We start from the raw sequence: 24,693 nt of genomic DNA on the forward strand, positions 1-24,693 counted from the left end.
AAGAGCATCCTTTCTCTCCAAAACCGTCTCAGGAGAGCCATTAGGGAGGCATTCAGACAGTGTGCTGCTGTTATTTTGCCTATTCTCCAACAACTTCGAGGATGGACGGGGTGATAAGCAGATATTGAACAATGCTCTGGGTTGAGGAGTATGACAATTTATCTGGATTTTTTAAAAAAAATATGCCACCCAGGAGATGGATCTATACATCTTAGTAGAGAGCAGGGCTTCCTGCCCATCCATAAACACTGCTGTTTGACTTGTGCAGGCATGTGCAGTTAGCTGAGAACAATGTAAGCATGCATAAAAACCTGATTCACATCTTAGCCTCCTCCTTACTCTCAAAAGATGATGATTTTGCCCTTTCATTCCCTTCTTAATTTATTTTTGCATCTACCATTGTAACGTTGGCAAATTTAGCTACAATACAGTCAAATTTCTCAAAGTGATTATAATACCATGGTGCCAGCACTGTTCCCTGTGGCACTCTACGAGTTACAATTTACTACACTGAAAATGATCCTTTTATTTCAACTCAGTTTCTTGCTACTTAGAGAGACCTTAGTCCAAGGGATTACATCAGCACCATAACACCATTGTGCCATAACCCTTTGTGTGACTCTCTTTTGAATATCACGTGGAATCCAAATATGCCACATCTACTGCTTCCCTTTTATCCACCTTGATTGTTAGCTATTTAAAGAACTTTGATAAATTTGTCAAACGTGGCTTATCTTTCACAAAACCATGTCATTTTTGGCAAATTGTATTTTAAATTTGCTACACATCTTTTTTTTAAAAATTCTGAATTGCAGATTTTTCACAATAACAGATATTAGATGAAGTGGTCAAGTGGTTCCTGCTTTCTACAGTCCTTCTATTGCCCCTGCTGAACAAGATGTTCCAACACAACACAGACACCAGAATGTCACTTTAAGAATTGCTGCATGCAGGCAGCTATAAGAAGACACAGTGCCTTATTACTGGCTTATCATACTATTTCAAAAAGAAATAAAGAAGTGCATTAAACATATAAGAGAAAAAGGAAGACAATTGTGAAAAAGTTAAAAGTAAATTGACTGAATAGATCCCCTCTGTACTGTCACTTCTGATTCAATGAAGTTTATAGATGATCCCAATCAGCATTTCCTAAAACGGGATGATAACACATTAACAAATAATTTTAAATACCTGAGTTTGTGTGAACATGTACTTTTATCAGATACTCACTTTGGAACCACACACAAGTGCTAAAGCTTTAAATTGTGAATTCAAAGCAAACTTAAGGTAGAAAGAAGTAATAATCCCACAAATTAAAAAACTTTCATTACCTTGTTCACAGAATTTTCAGAAAAGGTGAAGTCATCTATTAGTCCAATAATGTCTTCAGGGAAAAGCTTGTCAAAATATTTTGCACATGTATCATAGGCATGCAACCATTCAGCTTCTTTCTGTGGTGGTTTTTTAATAAGCTGGATATCTCCAGTCCAGAAAAGCTTACGAAGCCATGTGGCATAGATAAGGTTTGCTGAAAGCATTGTGCCATCTTTCCTAGGAATTTTGGATGCCAGTTTAGAAACTGATAAGACATTATGGCTGTTCAGAACCGGCTGCAAAGATTCCAAAGGATCAGAGTCTCCATCTGTCAGCTTCTTATAATTAAGGTCTAATACACAGAAAAAGAAAATAAAGTCAGTGCACAAATGTAACTACAATTAGCAACAAATTACCTGCAACATCAAATTTTGAATTGATCGATTGTTTTAAGTAACCAACGTAACAAAAGAAAAGTTATAATTCACATAAGATACAATTGAGACCAATAACTTTTAGAAAAAATATTTCAATTCCCAATCGTTGACTAAAAAAATCAAATAACAAGATTTCAAATTTTTAAGACTTTTACTGTAATGAACCAACCAAACATAATACTGTTTAATTCTCAGTTGGAAACTTCCAATCTAAATGCCAGAACAAAAAAATCCCTCTAACTTTTACCTTAAAACTGACGGAAATCTCCCTCCACAGTTGAATTGATCTCCGCTGTGGACATCTCAGTCCCCAGAAACTAGTACAAAGCTGTTGTCAGCTTTCAACAGCTTGTTTTATATCTTACGAGCCGGTAACACTTAATTCCCAAACTGATTCTTACAGTAAGGGTTACTCTAGATATCTTACTCTTTTTACCTAAAGTTGGCTGAATCTTCCAGTTTGTTTAATCCTCACAAATGCAGACTCTGCAATTTGAGTGCAAGTTCCCACCCACATTTTGTTTGGTGACCAAGAGGGTCAACATTTTCGATGGTTAAAGTGGGGGACTAGCCACCTCTATCCTTTCCTGTAGCTCTCTTTCAGACTATGGCAGACTGATCTTGTCTGAGGTGTTTAGGGATTTCTTAAGAAAAATCTACAGGCTGTCACCACAATGGTTTTCTAGGGCCTGTTACTCCTTCAAAGTCTGTCTCTGTGAAGTAATCACATGAGCCTTAAGCCAGGTAGAAATGCCAATGAAATATCTTCTAACACCCAACTTCATTCCACTGATTATTTTTGTAACATGGTGATTCATATTGTTAGTTTTAATCTGTTTAAAGTACTGTTCATCCATTAATGTAAACTACCTGAAAGAGTATTTCTTTATTTTTATAAATACAATATTAAACATGTGACTGGACTGGGATGGAGGGCATGACAGAGATAGGTAAGGTGAAAATCCAGCGGGGAAGAACAAACTTCAAAATGGGCTGAAGTATGCTGCAGAAATAAAAGTAGAAGGTTAGATGATATCTGAATTTGCTTCATGCAAAGTAGATGATACACTTACCACCCCATTAATAACAGCAGAATTTGAAATGCACAAAAAAAATTCTAACACCAGCAACTTTCCATAAGATTCGTAATCTCTAAAAATCCATGTTCCACATCCTTTTGGAATGTAACATATGTTGACCAAATAAAACTTTTTAGAATTGTATTGTACATTTCCGTAATTATTTATATGCCAAAATTATTACTGCGTAATTCTCTATTTACACTCTATTTTGTTTTTTTGAATGTCCAGCCCATCAGTGTCAGGAATTATGCTTGCTTGTTTTGTTTCTATTGTAGTCCCAAATTGGCATATGCTACTGTAATGAAATTTTAATAATCCCATCACCATCTCATTGAGCTATGCCTCTCTGTCATGACAGGTGGAACCTGGATTCTTCACAGTTTAAGGTCAAGGCTTCAGAGGAACTCAGGGAGGGTGTCCCATTCCTGGCATTCCATGTAATATGCATATATACTGACAAGGGACATATCCTGACATTCATGAAATTAACTCTTAATTAGGGTGAACAGCTCTACTTAAGATACCTTTGGAGAACTGACGGTTAAATGAGTAAACCTTGAGCATAGCCCAAAGGCAGATTAATGTCTAAATATCTCATCTTTCCAGAGACACCTACAACCAAAGAGTGCAACATCATGCTCTGCATTGTCCTGGATTCAACTGGGGAGTTTAGAGTGTGATTCTGATGTTTGGACAGTCCAAACACTTCACACATTTTGCCGAGGTTTGTGTCCTGGATACAACTGTCGATTTTCTAACGAGTCCGTCATGTCTCACTGGTTAGCCACTGGCCCAGCTAAAGTCAGAAACCCCTGAATTCTGAAGTGCTGACACAATCAATTAGTTCACAGTCTCTTCTCAGTAAGTGGATAGAATCCATCGCACTAAGCCAGCAAACAAAACACCTGGCTTGTCCATGTTTCTCAGGTAAATTACATCCACAAACCTTCTGTGCTGCAAACAAGCCACTAAGGCACAAATCCCTGGGCTTTCACACCTCTGCTACAAGGACATCGAAGAAAGAGGTGTTAAGATAACGGGCAGTGACACTGACATCTACGAGATAGTCACTGACAGAATAAAGATCTGGAAGGGCTTTAGAAGAAGTGAGCAGAAAAAAAAAGCTAAGCTGGCGGAGAAGCGAGCAAAGCAAAAACAAAAAGGTTTGGGAATTGTACACATTCTCAGTTCACAGCCTTCATCTGCAGTAAATGTGACAGAGTGCACAAACAAGTGAGGAGTTCCTGAGCACCATGAGCAATGGCCAACACAAACTTGAGCATCAAGGTTCAAATTGTTGTCTTGTGAGATGGAATGCATCATTTAGAGTTTGGCAAAATAATCTTGCAACCATGCTATTATTATTAATACAGTTGAAGTACACAAGTCTTATAAAAAGAATTAGCCTTTAAACTATCGACCATCATACCTGGTGTAATAACCTTGAGCTTTTTTAGAAGTTTTACATTAGTGTCTGGTTTGATGGGTTTTTTCACAAATTCAGCGCAGCCACAGTTTTCCAGCAAAGTATAATAATAAAGCAATCGGACATGATCCAAACCATCAATGCCAGGATAAACGTATTTTGTCATGTGCTCATGAAAAGCTTCTTGGTTGGTTTTCAGGACATCAAAAAGATCAAGATTTCGGACTCTATTTTCAATTTCTGTTGTTGACAGCCTGAAATTTAAAAGAAAAGTCATATATGTTTGAAATTCTGAAATAGTTCCAGCGATTGATCTTCATATTTTTTGTATCACCCATATACTTGACAAACATAAGAGTTTGTCCAAGGACGTACAAGAGCTTCTCACTCAAATTAAAGCAAAATACTGCAGATGCTGGAAATGTGAATTAAAAGCAACAAGTGCTTGAGAAACTCAGCAGGTCCAGCAGCATTTGTTGGAAGGGCTCTGAAGAAAATTCATACTGGACCTGAAATGGTAACTCTATTTTTTCCTGTCTCCACACTTGATGTCACTCCTGCTGAGTTTCTCCAGCACTTTTATATTTGTTGCAGTATTTTACTATTGCTGTTGTCAGCACTAAAAGCAACCCATTCTGAAAATTAGGTAACTTAATATTCTATTTCATCCTCATGCTTGCTTTCATTGCACAGACCATTGAGTACAGCAAGAGTTGAGATGTCATGTTGATATTGTACACGGCGCTGGTGAGGTTAGTTTTGGAGTATTGTGCACAACACTGGTCACCCTGCATAGGAAAGATGTTACTAAATTGGAGAGGGTGCAGAAAAGATTTACAAGCATGTTACTGGAATGGAGGCTTGAGTTATAAGGGGAGGTTGAGACTTTTATTTACTGGGACATAGGAGGTTGGGGGGGGGTGACCTTAAGATCATGAGGGGCACAGATAAGGTAAATAGCAAAGGTCCTTTCTTGGGATATGTGAGTTCAAATCTAGAGGGCATAATTTTAAAGCGAACAGAGAAAAATTTGAAAGGGACCTATGGGGTAACTTTTTCACACAGAGGGTGGTTTGTATGTGGAATGAATTGCCAAAGGAAGAGGTAGATGTAGGTACAGTTACAATATTTAAAAGACATTTAGACAGGAATGTGAATAGGAAAGGATTAGAGGGAGATGGGCCAAATGCAGGCAAATGGGATTAGTGTAGTTTGAGAAACTTGGTCAGCATGGGCAAGTTGGTCCAAAGGGTCTGTGTCTGTGTTGCAATCTTTATGCATAATTATATAAAATTCCTAACCAAGTTAACTTTTGTTATATTACAGCTTTAAATTTAATTAGCAAAATTATAAATGTGTGGCCAATGAAAAACTTCTGTGGAATACAAAGCAACAGTGCCAGTCCCAACCTGTTTGGACTGATCATTTCCAAAGCCAAATCTTCCTCTGGCCTGAACGAAGTATTCTGTCAGTATTAAAAGCTGGAAAAATCACTTCCTTAGGATTTCCTCAGGACAGTTTCTAGCCTTTCCTCATTATCTTTGAAGACTTATAGAAATGCTTAAACTTGTCAAAAAAAGGTCTTGGCTATGTAATTGATGTGATGAACAGATTACAAGTTTTAAAACAAACCTCACTCCTTGTTCTCACCAACTGACTGTAACCATATTAAGATTTAACGTTTTCAGGGCTTTAAATAATGGTATTGTATTTTTACCACTCCTCTGTTTGAGGGTCTGATTTTGTAAGGACAGCAATAATACTGTTGCAAAGTTAAACCACAAGCAGAGATCATTTCAACACACTCGGGATAGGGTGAGATAGGTGAATACTGTGCAACAAAGACACGCTTGTAATTACACAAGGAGACATTGAATTGGAAAGGGTAAAGAGATTATTCAATTTGCAAAATGTAAGTTCAAAACAACTAAAGAAAACAGCTGCTAATATAAGTCACAAAGATGAACGCCTTTTAACGATGGTGCCTTAAGGAGATTAAAAGATACAAACATTCCTGAAAATATGATGACTTCCTTTTTTTTAAAAAAACAGCATCTCTGGAAATGGATAAAATGCTCAAGATTGCAGAACCAATCAGTAAATTATATTCTCTTTAGAATCATCAAGTATAATTACAGAAACTTAGAATATCATACCACTCACTGCAATGATTAAATAACACTGCATTTGATTTTTTTCTGCCTCATACCTGAAGGCAATCTTTTTTTCACCGCACTAAGATTTTTGGACATTGTGTCTTTCTAAAAAAATTCACGCATAGAATTATTTATATACTGTTGTTAAGCTAAATGATTCAGCAGATCTAAATCAAAACTTATTCTTTCTGCATTGAACAAATCTTTTAAAAAAATCTAACACAGATTTCCCCAATCGTAGAAATTCCTGTTTCTCCTTCTCCTCCTCCCTTTACTGGAGACAGTACCATATTGTTTGGTTTCATGAGCATTAGCGCCCTCCCGCCCAGGGTACATCAACCAACTGGTCTTAGTTCTGACGCAAAATATGGCAGTAACAGCCCATAAACAACTTTATAGAAAAACATCGTAAACAAGCTCTTTTCTTGCTGAATATCAACAGGGTTATGGCATCAAGATCAGGAAGTCAGTCAGAAATCTATGGTCAAGCATTGCAATCTTACTGTTGCCTGGGATGAGATTTTCTCACACAGCAGAGAACAAGCAGCAAAGTAATGACTTTTGTCATCTGCATGGCTCAGAGACTATTTTAATCATCAGGATTACTTGAAATTCTTTTTTGTAACGATCATGCTCCATAACTGTAAATTCCATCTCTTAATCCAATAACTTTCAATACATTTTCACTACGCAATGGAAATAAACCCCATGGTAATTTCTGTCCTTTGATTAACTCAATTATGGAATATTACTTTGCCGAGACAAGGTAGACAGGTGAATTTTTAAAAGTCTTTGAATTTTATGTTGCGTGCTTGTTTTAACATATATTTTGCATATATTGAACATTCCTGGCAGATGAAGGGTGAATTTTAGACATGTGAGAAGATACTGCCTGTGCGATTTGAGTTAGATTGGAGTCATATTGTAACAGGCTGATGGTGTGAATTAGTAATGTGAATAGGGAAAACGTAAGACAGCTGTTCAAACCAGCTGTAATCAAAGGAAATGCTTTGAAATGTATCAATTGACTTTAGTGTTCTAATTAAATGAATGTTGGGGTCATTGGTCTGACAAATAGCCATCCATCAAACAGTTAACAATGGGCTGCTTGTAAGTAAATGATAATCTGTGTGGGCTGTGATTATGAGTTGATGTATTGAAAGAAGAAATAACAAGATCAAAACATGACATCAACATCAGAACACAGCTATAGGGAATAAAAAGAATGGATTTAGGGAAGATCTCTGGACAGTGTTCAGGCAAAGAGCTACAGAGTTGTCTGTGCCACACAAGGTTGGGTGGGCAGAAAGAACCATTTGAACGAGGGTGATAACTAGCTTTAGTTTTTAAATATATCCTTAGCTGCTTAACATATTGTCCTGATGTTCTTGTTCAGGATGTTTTGTCCATCTGTAGACCTCTGAAAGCAGGATGATATTAGAATCTAGAAAGATTATGTAAATTCTGCACCTCTGTTAAAGCAAAATGAGCTTGATTAAAATGGGAAAATTTTAAGAAGGAAATTCGCTGCAATGTCTAGGAAATGTAACGTGTTGAAAAGGTTTCGGTAAAGAATATTTTTGGCTTAGTCAAAACAAAAACACGGTACACTATTGCCAAAAACACAGTCTCTGATACACTATAACATTTATTGTCCTACGTTGTTTAGATTCACTCAGCAACTGTGAAATTAATTTTAAAACAATATCCTTGACAGAACTTGCTCCTCTCTATTACAATGTATCTGCATATCTCTCAAGCCCAGGATTAAAATGAGTATATTATCTTTTTCACAGAATCCCTCTCTTGAATTATATTACCAAAAACAGACTAAATGTTTTCAATTGCTGCTGTGTGTCACAGTAAGAATGAAAAGTCAGCATTGACAAGTGTACAGAAAAATGATGTAAAAATGATAATATTCATGTTCATGTTTGTACAATGATCCACTAACTAGGATACTTACCCACTATCAGTGAAAAGGAATTCCAGATGTGTCATGTAAACTTCCCAGAGTGGGATATTGTAACGATGTGCTAAAGACTGAGATATTTTGTACACCTTTTCCTCCAAGGTTCTATGAAAAAACAAATAATTTATAAATATGGACAGATTAGCATTTGAAATTATGCAGTCATCTAGAAAATCATGCAAGTAGTCTCTCTGAAAGAAAACCTAATGGCCAAGTTATATTTAATCAACAGATAAATAAAGCTATCTGCAAGTTGTTAAAATTGAAATGGATAGCTATTTTTTCCCTTTGAGAATTAAGATGCAGTAATTCAGGAAGTTAAGGTTTTGAAATTCCATGACTGTGTTCCTCAATCTCTAACTGAGACTTTGCTACACAGTAGCAGAACATGCAATTTTAAAAAAATATGAGTGAATATTTACACAGTTTTATTGAAGGAATCTGCTAGGTTTCCGGTTCTGGTTGCCATGTTTTGGGAAGGGTATTTTTAAATTGGAGAGGGTTCAAAAAAGATTTACCAGGATTTGGTCAGGAATGGAGTGTTTGAGCTAAGAAGATAGACTGCATAGGTTTGGACCTTTCTCCAAACAGAGGTCAGGATATTGAGAGGTGACTTTATAAAGGTTTATAAAATCATGAGGGTCATGGATGAGTTGAGTTTAAAAGCAGGGGCATATTTTTAAGGCAGGAGGAGAAAGTTTTAAAAAGGATCTGAGGGGCAACTTTTTTTTTTACACAAAGTTGTTTGTGTGTGAAATGAACCGCCAGAGGAAGTGGTGGATGCAGATACATTTACAACATTTAAACGACATTTGGGATAAGTACATGAATAGGAAAGGTTTGGAGGGAATTGGGTCAAGCACAGGCAAGTGGAACTAGTTTAGTTTGGGAACATGGTCAGCATAGCCTAGTTGGACTGAAGGGTCTGTTTCCATGCTGTACGACTCTATAACTCTATGGGGTACAAGAAAAATTAGTGAAATTTCAGGGCCTATCCATTCAGATGTCAGGTCTGAGATTTTCAGGGTAGCAAATATGAAGATGCCTGAGCCCAGATCAAAGTTTATAAATCTCACAAATTCTAATCCACTTACACATGCTATAAAACAAACTACATAAGTTCCTTTTCTCCATTTACTCTTTTGATTCTCCAGACAACATATTCAACAGTACACATAATTAAAACCTCAATAATACGTGGTTCTTAATTAATCATTCACACAGTTGAAGACATTTCCCAGTGAACTGAAACAACCAGTACACGTTTAGAAATTCTGTATTTAGCTTATTTTAATTTAAATGGACTGGACTGATTAATTGAAACGTCACCAGAAAGGCTGAGTTTGAACTTCATTATTGCCGTACAGTATTGCTCCCAATGGACTTGGATCCACTTCAGTAACTGTTCTGAACTTGGCATTCAACCAACTATCATGTTCTAACAGACTAATGCAAAAAAAAGCAAAGAAGAATATCGAAATGTGAGAGCAAGATGATGTTATTTAACTTCTCCTGTTATCTACATCTTGCACAACAATGTGTATTTAAAAGGTGTTTCAGGAGTCGAGTAAGTTAAATAAATCTAAAAATGGGTGGATAAAAGATTGACCAATAGGATAGGCTTAACTACCCATCTTAAAATGCTAAGTGGATAGACTTAGAAATAGATTTCTCAAGCTTAGCAACTGAACAACTTCAAGTGTCATTGAGAGGATGAAAGAGAAGAGGGATGCACAATAGCCTGCAACTAGGGGGGCTCAGTTCTTGGACCACTGAAAGGCTCAAGGAAATTATACACGGGGATAGGATATGGCCAACAGGGCTGATAATGATTTCAGATGGAAATTCCAATAGCATTTTTAACACAATTAAGATGAGAATCTTAAAATCAAAGTATTTGGGCACCATAGTTTAGTGAGTTATGGGTAAGGAATGGGTAAATGGGACTTGAGAGTTTGGAATACACCACAGTTACCAATATGTTCAAATTTATGAAGATGAGAAGGAGGTGAGGAATGCATTGGAACAGCTGAATGTAGAGGTGGTGAAAATTACAAGGTAGATCAGAGAATCTTGTGTTGTTTTTCTTGCAGAGGAGACTGAATGGAGATATGCTGGAGATGTACAAGATTATGAAATAACACAGTGTGGAGCTGGAGAACACAGCAGGCCAGGCAGCATCAGAGTAACCATGGTAAATGCAGAATTATGGAGATACGGTGAGTCGGGGTACGTGGTTCTGGGTGGGATGCTCTTTCTAGAGTTGGTGCAGATTCAATGGGCCAGCTGATCAGTTTCTGCATTGTAGGGATTCTATGGAGATACCCCACTGAAATACATTCTGGCCACTTGAGTTTTTGATAGATTACATTATTAATTATAAGGAAAGTTAAGTGACCAATGGGCTTATTCCTTTAGGCAATTCAGTTTCCCATAAAGCCAGTCCCATTCTTTTCAGAACTTAAATCTCATCAACACCACAAATTGTTGTTCTCGTTAGAACATTGCAATATTGATGAATGAACTTGGCATTATTTCCACACTAAATTATTGGGTCAAAATCCTACAAAAACCATAATTAATTATTCTTGCATAAATGGACAATCAGTTCTTTAAATCAAAAATACAACACAGAGGAGACTTTTAAGCAGTTTTTGCAATTTCTGGTTAGCTCTTTAATTTGTCACAATAAGCTTCATACATCACCTCTTGTTTAACTTAAAAAAATTGACAGCTGCTCTTAATCTCAGAACTTCTTTTCTGCTGAACATCGGACTAAAAACACTAACCCTGTTTCTCTTTCCACAGATTCTTCCAAACCTGTTTCTCCTGCATTTGCTGTTTTCACTTCAAGTTTCCAATATCTGTGGTAATTTGCGCATATTTTAAGTAATTGCTAAAGTGAAAGGACAGGAAAAGCATAAAAGGATTAAGTTACCTTAAAATTTATGTTTTTGAAATGACATATGTTTTGAAAAGTTTTATAGCTGCTTAACTCTGGAAAGTCATACTGCAGATGTATTCTCAATGGCAGACTTTTCCTCAAACTGTCAGGTTTTTTTAAAGTCTTTTCCTCTTCCCTAATTTTATTATCTAACAGGCATAACTGGAGGAAAATGCAGACACACATCATAAAATACAAAGAAATTCATCTGGTCAAATGTACAAAGTAAAAAGGTGAATCCTCAATGAACAATCACACCGATCATCCGAGCATTCACTTTAGTACAGCCTACTTGTTTTTCTTCACTGTGGACTACCTTCAAGGTACAGAGTTAAGCTGGTCCTTTTCGAATCTGCTGGAGTAAGCTTTACTTATTTTCATCCTTTATGAAAAATGCATTGCCTTTGTTGAGTTCCTTCTTAAAAGCTTAGCAAAAAGTTGAGAAGCTCAACAGCTGCTGAATTGTGAAAAAGACTCTACTGGTTAATATAGTCAGCTGGTGTTTATTTATGAATCTTTATTTACCATAACTTAAATCGATTTGAATAATTTAATACAAATTATGTTTTACTTACTCTGCTAACCCCAGAATTGTCTCCCTTTTATACTGGCTATCTGTTGCGAATCGCTGGACATCCACACCTTTGCCAAGGCCTTGAAGTGTCTGAGCTTGTGTGAAGTCTGTCAACAACTCATTGTAATAGCAAAGGTGATGAATCAGCATCTGCACTTCTTCTGGCCAAGTGATCTCTGTATTTTCAGTCACATATTTTGTGACCAGATTAATTACCTCTTTGGGATCAGCCTGCAAATTGGCAGATGCATCAATGAAAGTTAATTTTTTGGTAAAGAAAATTACCGACTCTGCAATATCGTGCCACTTAAATAATTTGCTGCATAAAAAAGTGAAATGTCGTGAACATTGTCAGTTATGAAAAGTTAAAGCAGTGCAGTCTTACTTTAATTAAAATTACCAACATATTGGTCAGTGTTTGAATTTCTTACGAATAAATTGTTCAGAATTACGTGAAAATTGAACGATGTTCTTTTTTACATTAACCAACACTTTGTCATCAGAAGGAAGTGAAATTGCATACTGCTAGCAGTGTTTAGGACAACATAACTCCCTTGTTATGGATGAGGCTTTATAAATGAACTATGCTTTGGCATGTCCCCTAACTCTAGATTAAATGCAGCAAATAAAAAGAGGGTCATGTAATCTCTGTGCATTGAAAAATAAGCTGGTGTGGTTTAGTTATCATGGCAATGCACATAGGATCCAAGTTGAGACTTACTAGGGGACCAGGTGCAAAATGTCCACATCAGAAAAAAAGGCAGGAGCACTATGACAACAGTGGAAAGCTCTTTGGTGCAAACCCTTTTTTAGACAGACCGAATGGAAAGGGTTGTCCCAAATCAGAGTGGTCAAGGTTACGGATCCTTGGCAAGCTACGAGGTGGAATTCAGGAGGAAGCACAATATTTCCAATCATAAAGGGTTGTCCTATGAAACTCTAATGACTCTGAAAGCTTCACCAATGCCAAGGCCAGGAGAAAAAGTCACTGGAGTGGGCTTTAGCATTGGTAGTTGGTTTGAGAATTCTTTGCAAACTGAGAAAAGCACCTTTTAGCAGCGCCAGGAAATTATAAGACCATAAGACATAGGAGTGGAAGGAAGGCTATTCGGCTCATGGAGTCCACTCTGCCATTTAATCATTGCTGATGGGCATTTCAACTCCACTTACCCGCCCTCTCCCCATAGCCCTTAATTCCTTGCAAGATCCAGAATTCATCAGTCTCTGCCTTGAAGACATTTAATGTCCCAGCCTCCACTGCGCTCCGTGGCAATGAATTCCACAGGCCCACCACTCTCTGGCTGAAGAAATGTCTTTCCATTTCCGTTCTAAATTGACCCCGTCTAATCTAAGACTATGCCCGCGGGTCCTAGTCTCCCTGCCTAACGGAAACAACTTCCCATTATGGCTCAGTAGATTGAGAGATTCAAACCCATTGGTACGTGACAATGCACAGATTGTTTCCTGTAAAAAGACTTTAATCCTGTTGAGAGGACAATTATAAACGTATATGTAAACAGTGCTGCATCACCAGCCAAGTTAAAACATTAATAAAAGTATTTTTTTTGCAGTTGAGTTGCCTAAGTAATGGTTACTTGCTGCTTTCAGTTTGCTTGCTAAGCAAAAGACTTAAAACTTTGACATTATGCAACTTTTTAAAGTTGTCTACTGGGAATTCAAGTTTTTTTTTGCAAAAAGTTATCAGCCTCTACTGGGGCCATAACAGGCTGTAACAGGAATGTGTTCTCCCAGCTGCAGCATGGATCCATCAACAAGTTAAGTAGGGAGGCACAATTCCCATGAAACCACACCCCTCAACCTGTTCTTGAGGTCACTGACAGGTAATTGTCTTTAATGATTTTAAATGTTTCTTTCTACATTTAATTCTTGCTCTTCCGCTCTCCCACCAGGACCCTTCGTCACTCTGGTCTCCCTCACACCAATTAATATAAAGTCACTTTCAACGCAGTGCTCTGATACTTATTTCTTTCCAATCCTTATGGTAGGCTGTCTTGCCTCTCGTACTTCAGTGAACTGAAATACCTAAGTTGCATCTTCCCACATTTAAGGCACACTGTTTCTCAAAATCTATGTTAGCTTTTGGTGATGCGTCAGAGAAATGAACCGCAAGCCACATTTCATAATTGCTATTAGGTTCAATGGTCTCTCAGTTCCGAATTTAAAAATGGTACAGCATCGCATAAGACCTTGCTCTAAATTTAATAAGAAACAAACAACTTCTGAGCCACAAACCAGATGATTGACTTAAAACTACACCGCTGCCCTTTCACTGTCACTGGATCAAAATTCTGGAACACTCTCTCTGTACCTACATGTCAATTGCTACAATGGTTCAAGAAAATAGCTCACCACTACATTGTCCATCCCTAATTTTCCTGCACAATAAATGCTCACCTAACTAGAGATATCCTCATGCCGTGAGTAAATAATAAAAAAAAGTGTATTATACTTCTGAAGCCTGTTGTCAGGGAGTTTATAATAACAAATTCAGAACGCTGCTTCAAGACACATTGGCATCTGAAAAGTTGAGTAGTTGTACAAAGGTGGGCTTTTTGCATGCCAGAACAACTTTATCATTTTCCAGGCCTGAGAGGAACTGAGAAATTAAATTCACCCCCATGATCCGTAGGGACATGAGGTGGAGGTGATGTAAATTGAATCTGACAACAATTAATGACAGTCTCCCACGATGTGGGAAGAACAGTTTCATTCCTATCATTCTGAACACTCTGTGGAATACAAAATGCTCCGAATGAAACTGTTTCTGATCAGGATTTGAAACTTGATTTCCAATACTGATTAGACAAAAAAAAACTTTAAAGGCGTTCTCTGTGCAGAAGTCTGACCTCAGCAGAAGCAGTCTATCATAGTCCAGGAATCAATCCAGCCAACAAGGAAGTGGATTAGTCTTCAAAGCACAATCCTTTATCACTCAAATTCCTGCACAGCTCCAGGAATTAAAAGGTTCTGAAACAACTTCCATAGCTACCGAGAGAAGGTAAGCAAGGAAGGTGAGCAAGGGTGCCACGTGGGTGCAAGTGTAGGGTAATGGACGCGAAAATTTAGGGGGTGAAATGGCAGGCTGACAGTGGGTGAGGGGTTGGGTGCGAAGATGAAATGGTAGGATTGGCAGAAGTGGTCAGGGTGCCAAGTGGTGGAGAGGGTAGGGGTGACATGTGGTTGGAGGAGTTAGGGTGGTAGGTACGTAGGTAAGTGCTTACTTTAGATTGGTTAATGGTGGGGTATTTAGGATAGCCAGGGCGGATTGGGTCTGAGAAGTCAGAGGATAGTTGTTAAACTGAGTTGGGGGTGAGGCATCTGTTTGAATGTCAATTCAATAGGAGTAACAGCAGGTTTTAATTCCTCTAAGCTTAGTCGGCAAGAACCCTCAGACTCTACCTCTGTGTTGAGACCTTTCTAGAAGGCTCCAAAGGCCAGTTCATTGTTATTCGGAAGTTTCAATTTCTTAGGTAATTCCTGCGGAGTTGTGAGACATATCAGCCATGATTGAATGGTGGAGCTGGCCCAAAGGGCCAAATGGCTTAATTTTGCGTTTTGGCTTCAGCCACTTTGGGACTTCTGCTTGGTGCTGATGAACTCCTGTTTGCTGCAACAACTATCTTCTCTTTTGAAAGGTCTGGGCAGAGGTCTTCTTTGAATAAGTCTCAGACCTATTCTTAGGATTTCTGATTAATTACAATACAAGTAGTTAATATGTACAGCGTGAAAGTACAGATCCAAAAAAATGCTTATAAGCTATTAATATCATACTGCTGGCATCAGAACAGGAAGTATCTTGACAACTATAAAACAAAAACTGCCATCTACTCCATAATGAAGAAAATAGCTTTAAATTCATTCTCCAAAATTCTCAGCATGATTTTGGACAACAGTTTCTTTACTTTTGCAAAATAAAACTAACTCTCAAGCAAATTCTGTCTCATTTATAGACAACTTGCTAAAGACTGACTATACCAAGTAGACCAGATGATTATCCCCAAGCCATGAAAATAAGCAATTGTAAATCACACCGAAGCATCAAATGTTGACAACAAAACATCAACACTGATGCTTTAGTGGAGAAAAACCATAACTTGGAAAAACATTCGAGGAACTTGCACGGATGAGCATTTAAACTATTTTAGTTGTAAAACTTAATTTGTTGAATATTTCTGTGAACAACGCCAACTGCCATTGATGGCAATTAAGGCGCAGTGTGCCTAAGAGAGAGATATTCAGGCAACATGTTCATTACAGAAATTTTCCTAGATATTCTCCTTGTGATACAGCAAATTATCCATTTGTATCTATATCCATCATTATGTAACTTTAATTAAAATTTGTATGATTCTTATCCACTTTGTTTAGGTATAAAAATAGGAAATGTGCTAAACAGAGTTAAATGGGATTTTGGGGGTAGCTTACACTGCACATCTCTCTTGAGAATCAACTCAGATGTTGACCTTGACCACACAAATGGCTGATTTCAATTGCATATTATCTGGGCTATTAAAAGAAAGAATGAATCATCCATGTACGAGGTAGGAAATTAAAGAAAATCGTATAGTGCTCAGATCATTTTCAGTTTAAACTAAGAAATGCAAAGGATGAGTAGAACTGTTTTTGCATGAATGTGGAATGCCAGGTTGGGAATTCTTTATTTGAAAAACTTTGAACTAACTAGTTTTCAATAAAGTATATTTTTAGTTTTTGGATATTTTCAGATCTGCTTTGCTGTATTGAGCCTTTTGGAAAAAAGTCTGCTTAACCTTAATTTGACCCAAATGGGCCTGTCGTCTCACTATGTCTGGCATATTGGGGAAATAAAAACATTGTTTTTGTGTTAATTTGGGACAAGCAAAGCTTTTTCTCCACAAAAGTCCAGCACTGTCTCAAAGTCCATTTGGGTCTGCTTTCAAAACAAACTGTTTTTTTTGGTCTTTTTGAATTTCAGACATGTGGGCAATTGTTAATCGATCTGCAGTAGCTCCAAGAACAATTGTTAACAGGCTCTAGCTTTATGTGCTAGGACAGACAGACTGCAAAGGAAGTGACAGAAGTATTAAACTGTGGTGGATTGGGGGAAAATGGAACTAGCTAATACCTAGCAATTCAGTGAGAATGGGTATACGGCATGCCATTGGTGATAATGTATCTACCTGAATCGTGGTAATCAGGTGGGGACATTCCATAATTTGTGAAATGTTTCCTTTTACAACCAAATATTTCTTTGCTCTTAGCTCAAGGAGTTGCTGGTAGATGAATTAGACATCAGGATCGAAGAAAGCAAGGGCAGAAAGTCATGAAGGAAAGCAGATTCTTTACATTCTTAGTTACTTAAGAGGATCTTACCTGTCTTCTAATTGTAATGAGGGCCAGTGCTCATAACATTTTGGCAGTCCCAGGTCACACCATCTGTGAATTCACTCAATGAATCTGAGTGAACTAACAGATGGTGCAATATAATCTTAAGTCATGCAACCAGGATGCTTAAAACTTAGCACAAAACATTTCCACAGAACAGATTCATCTACTTCATCGAACTATGAGAACAAAATATTTTCTTAAAGCCCTTCAGATTAAATCCTTCATATTTTTAATAATATCATTTGAGCCTTGATAATTTAGAGATTTGAAACCCCACAGCATAAAAAGATACATTTAGATTCATGGAATTGTTTTAAAATAGAAATGTTTTTACTTTTAGTTATGAAAGCTAAGCATAAACTTCAAGTTTAACAGATATTTACTGATGGATCAAGACATGTTCTCTTGAGAACATGAACGATGATTTTTTTAATCAACTTCAGCAGCTCTCAGCACATGTACGGTAGCAACAAAATCTTGTATGAAAACAGAGTCCAGGTGGATCATTTAGCAACGATAGGGAGGCAATGGCCTAGTTGTGTTATCGCTGGACTGTTAATCCAGAAACCGTTCTGGGGAATACCCCAAACCAACAACGTTAAATAAACTGTCTTTAGATTTGTTTACTGAGGCCTGTGCTCGTCAGTTTAGATTTAAAAAAATGCAGCTTATTGCTTTCACAATGCCGCAGCAGTAACATTTAAAGGACATCATCTAGGGTAATTTATTTTCAACATCAACTTTCTTACCAATGTTTAAAGCAGCTCAGAGTAATGCAGTTCATTGTAAGTAATAAACATGAACATTAATAAGGGGACACCAGAAGTACATGTTTCTGTTACTGTTATACATCATTTCTTTTCCCATATATATTATGACTATCACTATTATTGTTACTTATACATTGAATTGCCAGTTATTACTTGACAGAGAATGAAGCACAGTTCTCAGCAGTAAGTTGGAAAGCAATTTTCACACTGCATTCAACAAATGGTATTTCAATTACAAACATACATTTCTAATACAACTGCTCTAATTTCTGAGAAAAACCAAGCACTAACCCTGTATATAGAGTGGCACTTTTCCTTAAAGCACGGACTTAAGTGAATGTAGATCTGTAAGGCATAATAGTATCCAGCAAACTGGAGAGACAAAGCTGAATGAGGTAGTTTCTCAAAGCACTTAGTAGCATCCACAGTCTGTAAGAAATGAAATGAGAACAGGAAAATGAATTATTCATAAATGAATGTATTTACAGTATGTCAAGAACTAATTTAAGTTATCTTTAAAAAGTAAACTTCAATTTCAGTTATTTGATAGGAAAATGCTGCAATATTTCAGAATATCCTGAAATATATGTGAAAAGTTGATTCAAATTCATTTCTTTCATTTAAATGTCATAATTTCTTCCACAATTAACTTATAGATTACGTTGTAGTTCATTTCCAGACCTAGTAGACTGCTTGGTAGTTTTCTAAATTCAATTATCCACAAGGGAACAAACACAGAAATGTTTCCTTTGAAGGAATGTTGCAGTTTGCAGCCATCACAATTCCTCGACCCACCCGCCTATGCCCTCACTGTACAAGTATGGCAGGCTTTACTACACTCCAGTTCTTTTTCTACCAATTGATCTATGAATACAGGTGAGCAATATCATAATTATTATTCACATTTAAATCTTTCAGATATTTTCAAAATTTCCCTGAAATCCTGACTAAGTAATAAAACTTGGACCACTGCAAAAGAAATTTTATGATGCCATCCTTCACCATACTGATGTCCGAAACCTTGGCCTAGGCTACGTTCGATACTCCTGCTGTTTGCAGCAGTCCTAGCTATGGCTTCCACACGATCTGAAAGTGATATTCGCTGACATTGTGACATTGCAGGATAATCATTAAATTGCTCTTTTTTCTTGTAGTACTACTAGTGTGGCATTTTCCTTTCTGAAGAAACTTCATTTATTGCTTACACTTCAACACTACTTCGTCTGATGTGTAATGCTAATTAGTCTCAGTGGTGACTGCAACTTCTCATTTTAAAATTTACTTTGTTGACTATGCTGATTACCAATGGTGGATTATATTTAACATATTATATTTTTACAAAGATTACCGTTTACGGGACCTTTCGGTACATTGCAATTGCTCTAAATTTTCAATCAGGACAATCTATTCTAACTACATTATATTCCTATTCTTTCCACTATACCGCATCTTGCTTCCACTGCTCCTCTGATTCAAGCCTCAGGTTACAGTGGAATCCATGATGCAAGAACATGACTGAATTACTAAACTTACAGAAATTTGTCAAAATAGGATAAGAATCCTTAAAATTTGAATCAGCGAGTTGCCAGCAGGAATGGAGTTTATTGGAGTTATATGGAGTTTATCTTCTCTGTTTTAATTACTTCCACACAAAACCTTCAATCTGGCCTCCATCAGACAGACGACCACAGATGCTTGTTCAGGAGAATGTGAAAGATCGTATGACAGCAAAGAGAGGGATGGGATTCCCAGGGTTCCAGTCAAGACTTTTCTCTCAATCTCATCACAGCAAATTAATTGGCATACAAATAATTTCCGTTTCTGGACCTTGTCTTGTGCAGTTTAGCTGCTGCATTTGATTATGCAAAAGCAACTACACTTTAAAAAAAATGGTTTTTAAGCATTTAGTTTAATGTTGCAGGTGAAAGATTTCCTTATAATCACAATGACTAATACAAGCAAATTGGGTTTTGGTATAACATGGTTACAATGTAGGTCATGTTGATTCCTAAATCAAAATGTACCACGTATGGACAATGTTGTACGTATCAATGTTATGGACTAAGTCGTATTTTAAGCAAAAAGGCTTTTACTTCTACAAGTGAAAATGGTTTTTAACCCAATAAATTTAATGGCAGAAAAGAAACAAAATACAGTACAGCAGTGACAGAAATGTTTCGGTTTCACCAAATTTACTTTTACATTCAATGTCCCATCCATAGAACACCACATAGAATGCCTTTTTATGGTATTCACTTCCATTCCCAGCTATCTCCATCTGTTCCTCCATGCTGTCAAAAAAAAATGCGCTGTTAAGGATTAACTTCTCCAAATTACTTTGCACTGAATTACATTTACCACCTGTTTTCCCATTTTACAAACCTGAAAATACAGTTGAGGTATCTTTCTGAGCACAGCCCAATATGCCAGAAGGTAGAGGTGAAGTTCTCACTTTTTTCACACTGGTCATAGGTCTTCTCAACCTCAATTTAATCCAGCGATAGTTTCATGTATTTGATCTGAATGCTAGTTTTTGGCAGATGATTGGATGATTTGAGTTTGTGGCAGATCCAGAATTGTTGCCTCAAGACAGGATTAATACTAGTGAATATCTTTATGATGCACTATGGGCAAAGTGCCTCTGATTGTTAAAGCCTTTGTCAAGGCTGAACTGGAAGGAGTGCACCAAGAATCATGCCCACTATAAAATCTCAACAAGACGAGTAAGATTACAAAATCACAGTGGACTGCTATTCAGGATAAATCAGGTTTTGTCATTAATGGAAAATAACTTTATTCACAGTAACATATTTAGCTTGAACAAATGGCAGAGACTAGAAAGACTTTCTAATCTACTACTATGCAACTTAAACTATTTCCTTTCAGAAATCCTGAATACACACACATATTTATGTTCAAGACAGGCAATAGACTCGAGTTTTCACCCAGATAGTTTGGGTGGAAAGAATATAGACAGAGAACAAAGTTTTGAAAATCAAAAATCCAGATCACAAGCATGGGTTAAACTGGCGCTCTCAATTTTTTTTTGATTTCAGCAATGATAGTACGCTGCTGTCTGCGAAGCAATGGCCGTTCTTCATGTTGATAGGTAATATTATGGACAAGATCTTCACATGTTAGAATTCTGTCTCTCACGTTTCCTTGGTTTTTCAGTCTTTTCAAGGTCATCGTTAGATGCTTAATTCCAGATATCTTATTGAATTCAAATTCCACCATCTGTCGTGGCAGGATTCGGACCTTGGTCCCCAGAATGTTATCCAGGTTTCTGGATTAACAGTCCAGCGATAATACCAATAGGCCACAGCCTCCCCTAAAATGCTACCATCACCCCCAATACTAGTTGAGATAGTAAATCATTTCCTCTCCCTTGCAAAACTGCTGTCGTCAAACCCTCTGAAAAGAATCAGTCACCTCCTTGCAATCTTCTATTCCTCTCCAAACTACTTGAATGTGTTTCAGCCTTACAAATTCACTGCTATTGTTCTATCATTGCCATAAAAATGACATAACTGTGATGGACGAAAATAGGAGCAGGAGTAGACCATTCTACCAGTCAAACCTGGTTCACCATTCAAACAGACCATGCTTGTTCATCCATATCTATGCCACTTTTTCCTATACTATCCCTTGATGTCATGGGTCACCAGAAATCTACTGATTTCTGTTCTTGAACATTCTCAATGATGGAGCTTGCATGAGTCCATAAAAAAGAGCTATGAAGATTCATCATTTAAGTGAAGAAATTTCTCCTCAACTCAGGCTTAAATGGCTTGGCCCTTAAATTGAGGCTCTAGACTCTTCACTTGGGGAAATACCTTGTCTGTATGCACACCAGTAAGAATTTTGTAACTTCCAATGAAACCACTTTGTATTCTCCAAATTTCTCAGGCTCAGTTTCTTCAGACTCTCGTCACAAGTCATTATTTGTTACCTCAGCAAGTATGTCTAATGAACCTCTTTATCGCAAGGTAAACTCAGATAGGTACCTCAAATAAAGAAAACTATGCACCATACCCCAGGTGTAATCTTACCAGTGTTATGTATAAATACAATATCGTTATTTCTGTACTCAAATCCCCTTCTGATGAACATACCATTTATTTTCATAATTGCTTGCTGTACCTGCATGCTAGCTTTCAGTGAGTCATTAGCAAAGACACCCAGGTCTCTTTGGATATGAACACTTCCAAACCTCTCACTAGTTAAGAATTACTCTACCTTTATGAATGAGGGAGGAGTTAGCTAAGGTAGAATGGGAGCGAGAACTTTATGGTGGGTCAACTGAGGAATAGTCGAGGACTTTCAAGATGATTTTTCAGAGTGCTCAGCAGAAGTATATTCCAGTGATGAGGAAGAACTGTAGGAAAAGAGAGTGCCAGCCATGGATGTCTAAGGAAATAAAGTATCAGATTGAAAAAAACAGTAGTGGGAAACTAGTAGACTGGGAAATCTTTAAAAGGCCAACAGAAAGCAACAAAAAAAAAAGTTACAAAGCAAAGTAGATAGATTATGAGAGTAGACTAGCTCAGAATATAAAAACAGACAGCAAAAGTTTCTATAAATACATAAATCGTAAAAGTGTGGCGAGGATAAACATTGGTTCCTTAGAGGATGAGAAGGCCAATTTAATACCTGACAATGAGGAAATAGCTGAGACATTAAAGTTATTTTGTGCCGGTCTTCACAGTGGAAGACACAAATAACATGCTGAAAACTGATGGCAAGAACGTTATAGCAGGTGAGGACCTAGAACCTATCATTATCACGAAGGAGGCAGTGCTGGGCAAGCTCATGGGGCTAATGGTAGACAAGTCTCCTGGCCCTGATGAAATTCATCCCAGAATCCTAATACACTTGATGGGGGAAATGCCAAATGCACTAGTAATTATTTACCAAAATTCACCAGACTCTGGGGTGGTTCCTGCAGATTGGAAAACAGCCAACGTGACACCACTGTTTAAAAAAGGAAGTAGACAAAAAGCAGGAAACTATAGGCCAGTTAGCTTAACTTCGGTAGTGGGGAAAATGTTTGTATCTATCATTAAGGAAGAAATAGCAAGACTTCTGGATATAAATGGTCCCACTGGGAACACCCAGCTTAGGTTCATGTAGGGTAAGTCATGCTTAACTAATTTAGTGGAATTCTCTGAGGACATTACTTGCATGGTGGACAATGGGGAATCTGTGGATGTGGTGCATCTGGATTTCCCAGAAGGCATCTGACAAGGTGCCACACAAGATAGAGTTGCACGGTATTACAGGTAATGTATTCGTATGGATAGAGGAATGGTTGACCAGTAGAAAGCAAAGGGTAGGGGTAAATGGATGTTTTTCTGGCTGGCGGTCAGTGGCTAGTGGTGTGCCTCAGGGATCAGTGCTGGGGTGGCAACTGTTTACAACTTACACAGATGATCTGGAGTTGTGGACTAAGTGTGATATGTCAAAATTTGTAGATGACACTAAGGAGACTGGTAGAACAAAGTGTGCAGAAGACACTGAAAGTCTGCAGAGGGATATAGATAGTCTAAGTGAGTGGGAAAAGGTCTGGCAGAGGAAGTACAATGTTGATAAGTGTGAGGTCATACATTTTGGGGAGAGACTGAGTAGGCAAGGATTATACTCACTGAAATTCAGTAGAATGAAGGGAGATCTTGTAGAAACATATAACATTAAGAAAGGAAGAGATAAAGTGGAGGCAGGGAGATTGGTTCCACTAGCAGGTGAAACTAGGATTAGAGGGCATCGCCTCAAAATAAAGGGAAGCAGGTGTAGGGCTGAGGTCACAAGGAACTTCTTCACCCAAAGGGTTGCGAATCTGTGGAATTCCCTGCCCAATGAAGCAGTTGAAGCTACCTCACTGAATTTTTTTGAAGGCAAGGCTAGATAATTTCTTGACTTTTCAAAAATTTAAGGGTTTTGGTGAGTGGGCGGGTAAGTGGAGCTAAGCTTTCAAAAGATCAGCCATGATCCTACTAAATGGCAGGGTAAGCTCGAGGGGCCAGATGGCCTACTCCTGCTCCATGTTCTCGGTTTTTCTACAAAAGTCGATAAGGTTACATTAATTGACATGACATGTCATATGCCACCCTCTTGCTTATTCAATAAGCCGGCCCAAGTTCCCCTAAAGCCTCCTTGCAGCTACGTCACATTTCACATTCCCACCTGGTTTTGTGTCATCAGGAAATTTGAAAATATTTATACAGATAGTGAACAGCTAGGTACTGGTACTGTGGAACACATGAGTAACTGCCTACCATCCTGCTCTTTTTCCTTGCCAATTAAATTCGTTTTTTTTAAGTGTCCTATGATCATATGCTTTATAGCAGATTGTGACATTTCCCTGCACAGATGATATGCTCATGCAGGTTGCACAAATCTTGTATTAGTTGCTGGACAAGAGGCATTCAGTTGGACCTAATAAATTAGCAGCGGTGTCAGAGTAATTTATTTAGGTAGAAATAATCCTGCAAGTCAAAGTAAACACAACTTGATGAAGATTGCTGCCTGGATTTGATCAGAGAAACTTGTGAAATAGATTCTGACATCTATCCAGCAGAAAACACAAAGTCAGAGTTAAAACTCGTAAAAGCTATTTTCAGTCTTGGAAAT

General features: G+C 37.6%; 1 protein-coding gene across 1 annotated transcript in view; it reads right to left on the minus strand.

The window, feature by feature from the left end:
• The window catches only part of nbas (NBAS subunit of NRZ tethering complex), a 238,312-nt gene that overhangs the window by 60,492 nt on the left and 153,127 nt on the right, over positions 1 to 24,693 (minus strand). The window contains exons 40-44 of the mRNA XM_048530416.2: positions 18,355 to 18,492; positions 11,907 to 12,136; positions 8,382 to 8,492; positions 4,263 to 4,513; positions 1,332 to 1,666 (exon numbers count right to left, since the gene is read on the minus strand). Coding sequence (XP_048386373.1) covers positions 1,332 to 1,666; positions 4,263 to 4,513; positions 8,382 to 8,492; positions 11,907 to 12,136; positions 18,355 to 18,492 — 1,065 coding nt within the window. The remainder of the gene's footprint in view (positions 1 to 1,331; positions 1,667 to 4,262; positions 4,514 to 8,381; positions 8,493 to 11,906; positions 12,137 to 18,354; positions 18,493 to 24,693) is intronic.

This window comes from Stegostoma tigrinum, chromosome 4 (genome assembly GCF_030684315.1).
Source record: "Stegostoma tigrinum isolate sSteTig4 chromosome 4, sSteTig4.hap1, whole genome shotgun sequence".
NCBI classification, from domain to species: Eukaryota; Metazoa; Chordata; class Chondrichthyes; order Orectolobiformes; family Stegostomatidae; genus Stegostoma; species Stegostoma tigrinum.